This window comes from Myotis davidii, unplaced genomic scaffold (genome assembly GCF_000327345.1).
Source record: "Myotis davidii unplaced genomic scaffold, ASM32734v1 scaffold159, whole genome shotgun sequence".
NCBI lineage: Eukaryota > Metazoa > Chordata > Mammalia > Chiroptera > Vespertilionidae > Myotis > Myotis davidii.
This window is the reverse complement of record NW_006291231.1, coordinates 37,143-47,225: the sequence shown is the minus strand read 5'-3', so window position 1 is coordinate 47,225 and position 10,083 is coordinate 37,143. Positions and strand designations below refer to the sequence as shown.

At 41.4% G+C, this 10,083-nt stretch overlaps 1 protein-coding gene across 2 annotated transcripts in view; it reads left to right on the top strand.

The window, feature by feature from the left end:
* Window positions 1-10,083, top strand: part of ARPC1A (actin related protein 2/3 complex subunit 1A) — a 39,905-nt gene that overhangs the window by 12,672 nt on the left and 17,150 nt on the right. Inside the window, exons 1-3 of one of the 2 annotated variants that reach the window (XM_015564366.1) lie at window positions 479-636; window positions 4,938-5,030; window positions 9,932-10,036. In XM_015564366.1, coding sequence (XP_015419852.1) covers window positions 4,967-5,030; window positions 9,932-10,036 — 169 coding nt within the window. In that variant the 5' untranslated portion in view covers window positions 479-636; window positions 4,938-4,966. Of the gene's footprint in view, window positions 1-478; window positions 637-4,937; window positions 5,031-9,931; window positions 10,037-10,083 lie in introns of those variants that run through there. The other variant, XM_006764365.2, reaches the window with a different exon arrangement.

Genomic DNA, 10,083 nt, shown 5'->3' with positions numbered 1-10,083 from the left:
AGCCTCCATTTACCTGGCCTCGCAGCGCGCTTGAACCCGCGGGGACGTTGAGGCGAAGGTTTAGGCCGCGGGGCCCGGAGGGCGGGCCAGGGCTCCCAGCCCGGCCTCCGGAGGGGTGGAGGGGGGGCGGAGGGGATCCCCGCTTTCCATGGGACCTGCGGAGCTCGTGGGTCTCCATAAAGATCGTTTCTCCCGACATCTGCGAGCTCCAAGCGTCCTCCAGTGCCAGAATTAACGGCTCCTTCCCCTGTGCTTCCATAGCCCTGTTTGCACCTTTATTGTGGCCGTTTATCAGTCCGTAAAACTGTACTGTAAGGGGAACAACCTCCCTCTCATCGGTGTCCCACGAGGGGCCGTTCATTTCTTTCTTTAGCACGCGGTGGGCGCTCCGGGGACAGTTGGCTTCTATCTGGGGCAGCCCTCAATCCTTCCGCTACTGGAGCCCCTTCTGAATTCTAGGAAAACCTTTCCCCGAGTTCCTTGGGATCCCCCCTCTTGGGTGCCGCTGCCCCCGAAGTCGGAATGACACATATCGGCTCCGCGCAGCCTTTGATGCAGCAGCAGCACCTGCCACAGCCCCACCCTCCGGTCCGACTGTCAGAATTCTCATCCCGGCTCCCCGTTTCCTCGGCTGCAGTAAGCGCGTGCTTAGGGCTTTCTGGCGAATCGAGCGAGTTTGTCTGTGTACATTGCTTAGGATAGTTTCCGGCCCAGAGTAGGTGCTCAGAAGATATTAGTTATTATCACTGCTTCTGGGCATTCTTTGCACGTTTTTCTTCCCTTCCTCTCAGCCTCCCTCCCTCCTCACTTAGGTCCAGAAAAGTGTCACGTTGACTTACATTCCTGGCCCCAACCTGGCACTTACGGCGCTGCCGGGAACCTGGTGGGCCCTTCAATTGTGACTTAGACTGTGATTGTGAAGCCCTCGGTTCTCATGCTGCAGGTGTGGGCCCAGTTTTTATGAACCTCAGCGCATCACCTAAGTTATCCTACTTCTGTCCTCTTTCATCAGTTCTATCTAACTAACCTTTTGGTTTCATGTAGGCTCTGGGTTTTTCAGGGATATAAAAACAAAGGAGAGGAAAGCCGAAGGGTGTGTTTGCCCTGTGAGGGAGTGGGTGTTACTGGCTCCTTCCTATCACAGAGTATTCAGAGAATTTCTGGAGCCAGTTCATCTACTTACCACAATTTAAGGAGGGGGTTCATCTCGGAAAAATTAAAGCTCCTGCTTGGAGGGAGAGGGGCAGTATTCCAATCTAGTTGACTAATCCTGAGCTAAAACAAATTCTGCATAAAGAAGTTCAAAACGCTCTGCTTGGCGAGGCTGGTGCCCAAAATTGGAACCTGTCTCTGAATGTGTGGAGGGTGTGGTGACCTTGTGGGAGTGCCTGGTATTGCTGGGTTGGGTAATGAGAGCAATTAGAAACTAGATGAATCATAATCTTGAAAACTGACTCTGAACAGGGAACTGAAGTTTCCACTGTACAGATACTTTCGAGCTCGAGGGCCAAGTTCAGAGGATACTAACTGGTGTGTACTTCTTGGGATGGTTCAAAGCCTTGGGTCCGTGGGAGAAAGGGAACCTACTTACTGAGCACCTGTGTTGAGTTAGGCTTTGTACTGTACTACATGCTTTCACATGTTATTTCATTTAATCCTCCTACCAACAGCCTTGGCATGCCAGTGATATGTGCATTTTTGCAGATTAAAAAAAAATAAGGTTTAAAGATACTAAGATCTCATAGCTTGTATGTGTCAACGGCAAGATTCAAACCCATGTTCCCTTGGCTCCAGAGCCCATGGCTAATCAAACATCAGAATGACTCTACTCAAAATGATAAATAAAGGAGTTTGAAGGGAGGGAGAATTCCTGGAATCATATTATACTATAAATCATCTTAGAGCTGGACAATGAAAGGTCATCAGTAGGAGCTTATGAAATTTAATGTCACCACCTTCTTGTCTGTCCCTTTTTCTCCTCTCTACCCTCATGAAGACAAAGGTTTTGAAAATTTCACTTAAATACTAATCACAGTTTAGAAATTATAATTATCATCCTATGACAGAAGTTATCTTTATCTTGGTACAAGATCCAAGCTATTATTATGCTCCATTCACTGAGTTTCATGAATACAGGCTGCATGTACTGGGTGCCTTATAAATTTGACCAACATGACTGTTGTCTTGGCCTACTGACTTAAAATAGCCACATGATTATAAAAGAATTACAGGTCTGAGTGTGTGTCCAAATACGGCTCTTGAATAATAATAACAAAATTAGAAATGCATTATTAGAAGTAATTATGCCATTGTGTAAATGTTTACCTCTTTTGAAGGCATTTTGCTACATTACTTACAAAAGGAATTGAAGAATGAGAAAGCCTTTGTCTGCAACTGTTCTTTTTTAACTATACATGAAATATGTGCTTTTATTGCATATAGATTTCACATTAAATTTTTAATTTGAAAACCAGTTTTGTTTTAGTTAACAAATTACCTTATAAAGTGTACCTATAAACTAAAGTGCTTTTAATTAAGGAGATATTTGTAACACTACATGTTATTTTTAGTAACTGTGAGTAAAACCTGTTGTGATGGGTCAGCATCTGATGTCAGAGATAAAGAGACTCATCAGTGAGTCAGAAAGGTGTTTTGTTTTGTTTTATCCTCACCTGAGGATATGTTCATTGATTTTAGAAAGAGGAAATGGGAGAGAAAAGCATCAGTATGAGAAAGAAGCATCGATTGGTTGTCTCCCATATGCACCCCAACTAGGGATCCAACCTGCAACCTAGATTTGTGCCCTGACCAGGAACCAAACCCAGAACCTTTTGGTACACTGGACAGCGCTCTAATCATCTGGCCAGGGCTGAACATAATTTTTTTTTTTTAAGCCTTGTGGAAACAAGGCCACCAAAATTTTGGTTGCCTCCAAAAAAAATTGGGGGAGAAAGAGAGAGATGAACATTTATTTTTTAAAAAAATTAGCAGTCTCATTTGAATTTTTTTAATTGCTTTAATTTCCTATTAGAGGTTTTTTCTGTATTTGTGAATTGCAATTTGCTTTCTAGAACACGCAAAAGTAAAAAATTAATGTCCTAACCATCTTCACACTTGGAATAAAACGTGAAACACTGACATCTCTGTCAGTTCAAGCTATCGAATGTTTTATTTAAGGGTACACTTATCTCTTTTTGACCTTTGGGTTTCTTTACAACAATTAGCAGAGACATTTTTTCTGCTTTCCACTGAAATTAACTTCTGCTTTGTCTGCTCAACTTTGTTCACAACCTTCTTGGCCCTTGCTTTTATTTCCTACTTACATCAGAATTCCTATTTCACATTTCAGTCTCCACCTTAGGTTAATTTGACTTGTACTTAAAAGTGTATTGAAACTTCAGAATGTTGTGAGAGTGCCTCTTAGAAATTATAAAATGGGGTGCTTTTTGAAAAAATTTCTCCTATTTCAGGTAATGGTTGCTTTTTCAGTGGATCTAGATTTGGGTGCCTATAAAATAGAGAATTTTATTTGGTTTTTAATTTAGTGATATTTCACAGATTCCTGCTTTTCATTTAGTTACAATAAAAAGTTAGAGAGTAATATAACAAATACTTGTATACTCTTAGCGTGGATTCACCAGTTGTTAACGTTTGCCACGTATGCTCTTTATATATCTACATGTACTGAAGGACTGAAAATAACAGAGAACATCATGACACTTCATCATCTTTATCGTCTGAGAGTTAGGACATTATCCTACCTAAGGGCAAATCATTATAGTTAAGAAATTGAAAATAATTCTGTATTGTTACATATATGAGCCCAAATTCAAATTTACTCTATTACACAATGTCCTTTGTGGCTATTTTAAAAATACAGATTACAATCAAGTTTCACATATCAATTTTGATTTTCGTAGTTCTTTTAATTAAAATAGTCCTCACCCCAACTTATCTCTTTTTAATAGTCCAGACCAGTTGTTTTATAATATTGCACACACTCTGGTTTTAACTGTTTATTTCCCTTTTATGTTCTTTAACTAATTCTTTTTCTTTTCTATAAACTGGAAATTGAGTCTGGATTTTTATTAGAGTAAATATATTTTGCATAAATACTTCATTGCTAGGTTGGCCATATTACCAGGTTACTCCAGGATAGTCCTGTGACCTGTTATCACAGCATAATTATTAATAGTGCCCCTTTTTGCTCTCTCTTTTTTTAAATATATTTTTATTTATTTCTGAGAGGGAGGGAGACAGAGACAGAGACAGGGAGAGGGAGAGAGAGATGGAAACATCAATGATGACAAAGAATCATTGACTAGCTGCCACCTGCACACCCCACACTGGGGCTCAAACCCAAAACCCAGGCATGACCTGGAATTGAACCGTGACCTCCTGGTTCATAGGTAGATGCTCAACCACTGAGCCACGTCGGCTGGGCTCTTTTTGCTCTCTTAAAAGTATTCTGGTCTGGGTGATACATTAAGTGGTCACTACTTATAAATGATGATGTGCACGTCATGTTGCCTCCCATCAGGAGGTCCTCAGATTATATCGGTTCACTGTTTATGATACTAAATGTGATCGTTCAGTTAAAGTGGTAACTGCCAGATTTTTTTATTGTAATAGCATGTTTTTCCCTTTGTAATTAGTAAGTAATCTGTAGGATGATCACTTGAGACTGTCTGAATATTCTGTACCCCAACAATCTTTTAACCCATGGTTTTAATGTCCCTGGATGACCCTTGACAGAATAAATTATATATTAGTGGTTACAATACTAGTTGTGTTTAAATGGTTAAGTTTTGACATTGAGATTCTTTTTTAATGGGAGAATAATGTTTTATTTATTCCCAAACATTTCAAGATCCCCAGACAATTTAAATATTGGTTGCCTGTCATTTTAAATGCTTTCTTTGTTGTTGTCCTTGCAGCTTTCGATCCTTTGAAACCACTAAGAATAATGTCCCTGCATCAATTTTTACTAGAGCCAATCACCTGTCATGCCTGGAACAGGGACCGTACCCGTAAGTATGCTATTAACTTTGTGTCTTTATTTTGGTACCTTTGATACTTTTAGATGTAGGTATTTTTAGTGATCATATATATTATTGTCATATGTGAAAAGGTTCAGAAGGGAACTGGGTCAGTCCTTTGATTTGCACATACTGAAACTGAGGCCTAAAGTGTTGGACTTTCCAGTGATTACACACCAAGTTAATGTTAGAGCCCTTGCTAGCACCCAAGCCTTCTGGCTCCTTGTCCACTTTTTTTACTATACCACTAGAGCAGCGGTCGCCAACTGGTAGACCGAGGACCACTGGTGGTCCGTGAGGTCCAAAAGGCTGGCGACCACTGGTTTAAGGAAACCTTTAGAGCAGCGGTCACCAACCAGTGGTCTGCGGACCACTGGTGGTCTGCGAGGTCCAAAAGGTTGGCAACTGCTGCACTAGAGGACAGTTTATATCAGAGACATATTTGAATCCATTGTTTGGAATGGTTGTGCCATAATACCACACTCACCCAGCATTTAGTCAAAATTCTAGGACCTAGAAATAAGCTGTTTCAGAGACATATGGTTTATTCCTGAGATACGAAGGGCAGTACTAACTTGTATTTACTATCTATATACTTAATATATAGATAGTAAAGCCAGACGACTGGTCGCTATGACACGCACTGCGGTGGCCAACCAGCCCTATCGGGCACCTCCTCCACCCGCCCTCAGCCCCTCCTCCCAGACGGCCCTGCCCCCAATCGGCCCCTCCCCACCCCAATCGGGGTCGGGCTGGCCAGCCAACCTCTCGAATCCCCTCCCCCCCACTGCCCCGGCCCCAATGTCCCCCATGGGGCAGGCCAGCCGGACCCCAGCCATATACGAATTCGTGCACAGAGCCTCTAGTATTATTCATAACAAGCTTGAGTTTCTAGTTTTCTAGCTCCAGCAAACTAGAAAGGGATGGAGAAGACTCTGAGAAGTAGGCATGTAAAGCAAGCAGAGTGACAGGTAATATGACAAAGAGAATGAACAAAAAAAATTTAGAAACAGAAGTGTACTGTTAGGCCCATGAGTTATTTTAAAAATTGAATTTTATTCAATCTTTTTAAAAAATAAGAGCTTTATTAAGATAGAGTTCACATAACATAAAATTCATCCTTTTAAAGAATACAATTTAGTGATTTTAGTATATTCACAGAGTTATGCAACAGTCATCACTATCTAATTTTAGAATATTTTCATCACTCCAAAAAGAAGCTCTATACCCATTAACAGTCACTTCCAGTCTTCCTCAAAACTTCTAATTGTAGGTAACTACTAATCTACTTTCTGTCTCTATGGATTTGCCTATTCTGGACAGTTTTTATAAGTGAAATCATATAATTTGTGGTTCTTTCACTGAACACATACATCTGGCTTCTTTCACTGAGCACAATGTTTTCAAGATTTATCCATTTTGTAGCACGTATCAGCTTCATTCCTTTTTATATTTTATAGACATACCTCATTTAGTTTATTTGTTGGTGGATATTTGGGTTGTTTCAACTTTTTGGCTGTTGTGACTATTGCTGCTGTGAACATTCACATACAAGCTTTTATGTGGACATATGTTTTCACTTCTCTTGAGTATATACCTAGGAGTTGAATTGCCAGGTCATATGGTAATTATATTGAACATTTTGAGAAACTGCCAGACCATTTTCCAAAGTGGCCACACCAATTTATAGTCTCATTAGCAGCATATGAAGGTTCCATTTTCTCTACGTCCTCATCAACACATGCTATTATCTGTGTTTTTTATTACAGCCCTATACGCACTATTATCCTAGTGGGTATAAAGGAGTATGTATGCCCACTTATTGGCTTTTTGTATATCTTCTTTGGAGAAATGTATATGCAGATCCTTTCCCCATTTTTTAAATTGGATTGTCTTATTATTGTTGAATTGTAAGAGTTCTCTATATAATCTGGATACAAACCCTTATGAGGTATATGATTTGTAAAATCTTCTCCACAAGCCAGGCTGATGGCTGCCAGTACAGCAGTGGTGGTGGGAGCCTCTCCTGCCTCCTCAGCAGCACTAAAGATGTCCAACTGCAGCTTAGGTCTGCTCCCTGCTGGCAAGTGGGCATCCCCCGAGGGCTGCCGGGCTGCTAGAGGGATGTCTGATTGCCAGCTTAGGCCCAATCCCCCGGTGAGCAGGCCTAAACCAGCAGTGGTCACCTCCGAGGGGTCCCAGACTGCGAGAGGGTACAGGCCAGGCTGAGGGACCCCCTAGCCCCGAGTGCACAAATTTTTGTGCACCGGGCCTCTAGTCCTATCTAATAAAAGCCTAAGTGCCTGTTAAGGCAGAACAACCATTTGCTATGATGCACACTGACCACCAGTGGGCAGACGCTCAATGCAGGAGCTGCCTCCTGGTGGTGAGTGTGCTCCCACAGGGGGAGTGCTGCTCAGCCAGAAGCCAGGTTCATGGCTGGCAAGCACAGTGGCGGTGGTAGGAGCCTCCCCTGCCTCCACAACAGCGCTAAGGAGCAGCAAGCAGGCAGGCGGTAAGGAGTGAGGGGTCCTAGACTGTGAGAGGGATGTCTGCCTGCTGGCTTAGGCCCATTCTGCCAGCAGGCGGACATCCCCCAAGGGTTCCCAGACTGCAAGAGGCCCAGGCCGGGCTGAGAGACAACCTTTCCCACCAACCCCACCCCAATCCCCACCCCCAGTGCACAAACTTTGTGTACTGGACCTCTAGTTTTTAACAAAAATACAAATTGTTATTGTCCTCATTTAAATTACTTTATAAATTCAATATATTAAGTCACACTTTTGTTATGCCAAATTATAATTTGAAATTTATAACATTTTTCAGGTTTAACTTTAGATTTGGCTTTTTTTTTTTTTAAATATGTCTTTATTGATTTCAGAGAGGAAGGGAAAGTGATAGTGAGGTAGAAACATCAATGATGAGAATCACCGATTGGCCACTTCCTGCATGCTCCCCGATGTGGGGGTTCGAGCCCACAACCCAGGCATGTGCCCTTGGCGGGAATTGAACCTGGGACCTTTCAGTCCGCAGGCCAACGCTCTATCCACCGAGCCAAACCGGCTAGGGCTAGATTTGGCTTTTGAAATCCCTAGAAATTTAGAGAAGTATATAACTTTTCCAGAAAGCATTGGCAGTCTTAGGATTTTAGAGCTAGGTATTTACCCAGTTCCACAATTTATCTGCAAGACAGATGTAGCTTTCCTAACGAGTTGAGGATAGGTGACATAATAGATGGAAAAACTATTAAAAAATTGACCTAACATTTCAAAGATCCTAATTTTAGCCCTGGCTGGTTTGGATCAGTGGATAGAGTGTTGGCCTGAGGACTGAAGGGTCCGGGTTCAGTTCTGGTCAAGGGCACATGCCCAGGTTCTGGGCTCGATCCCCAGTAGGGGGCATGCAGAAGACAGCCAATCAGTGATTCTCCTCATTCATTGCTGTTTCTGTCTCTCCTTCTCTCTTCCTCTCTGAAAAAAAAAGAGGATATACATATCTATGTGTTAATTTTTTAAAACTTATTTTGTTTTTTCACATTATAGATGATCCATTAAAAAATTTTACTTCTTAAAATTAAAATTAGGATTTTTTTAAAAATATATCTTTACTGATTTCAGAAAAAAAGGGAGAGGGAGAGAGAAACATCAATGATGAGAATCATTGATCGGCTGCCTCCTGCACACCCCCTACTGGGGATCAAGCCCACTACCCAGACATGTGTCCTTGACTGGAATCAAACCCAGGACTCTTAAATCCACAGGCCAGCGCTCTATCCACTGAGCAAAACCAGCTAGGGTGATATGTATATTCTTATTATCTTGGATTGGTCCAAGAGATTTCCCTTGAAAACATAATTTTATTTTGTGATTTATAATGGCTTTATTTAAAGGAAAACTTTGTTATAGTTTACCAGCAGAATCAAGTTTTTGGGGTTTTTTATAAACTATGATGGTTCTAGCATGAGTCCATGATAGCAGTAATAAGAGCCTCTGTGCTATTTTCAGCATTTCAGAAAGTCTAACAGAAATTAAATATTTGTTACTAATAATGTTGTACAGGTGAGCTAAAATGTCAAATATCTTTACTTCAGGCTAAAATTATAATTGCCTCTTGAACAATGCAAGGTTTGGGGCACTGACCCTCCCCCTTCCCCCCTGCAGTTGAAAATTCATGTATAAGTTTTGATTCCTCAAAAACATAACTATAGTTAACCCTTCGTGTGTGAGGGCCAGTGGTTCTGGTATCTCCCTTGGAGACTCAAATCCGAGGATGCTGAAGTCCCTCATATAAAGTGGCATAGTCTGCCGTCCACATCCACAGATTCCCAACTGCAGATGGAAAATAATGTTTTCTGTCAGCGACAATTGAATCCATGGGAGAACCACATGGACACAGAGGGCCACTGTATTTATTGAAGAAAAAAAAAAAAAGCACATATAATTGAACTTGTGCAGTTCAAACCTGTGTTGTTCAAGGGTCAACTGTATATCAACTAAATATAGGAACATCATTTATTTCTTACTGATTAGAATCCTTGACAATTGTATATGTCTCTGATAAAGTGAATGGTTAAATTTAGTTTTTCTTTTTTTTAATATATTTTTATTGATTTCAGAGAGGAAGGGAGAGGGAAAGATATACAAACATCAATGATGATAGAGAATCATTGATTGGCTACCTCCTGCATTCTCCCTTTTGGGGATTGAGCCCAAAACCCAGGCATGTGCTCTGACTGGGAATTGAACTGAGACCTCCTGGGTCATAGGTTGATGCTCAACCACTGAGCCACCCTGGTCAAGCTTCACTCTACTTTTTCAATCCCAACTGTAACATATCCCTTTCTTGTGTGGCAGTTTCAAGTGCAAGTGTTAACTATTGACTTTTTTCTCCAGAGATTGCCCTTAGCCCCAATAATCACGAAGTTCACATCTATAAAAAGAACGGGAGCCAGTGGGTGAAAGCTCATGAACTCAAGGAGCACAATGGACACATCACAGGTAAGATAACCATGAACTTAGTACAGTATTTTCAAATAACACTCTTT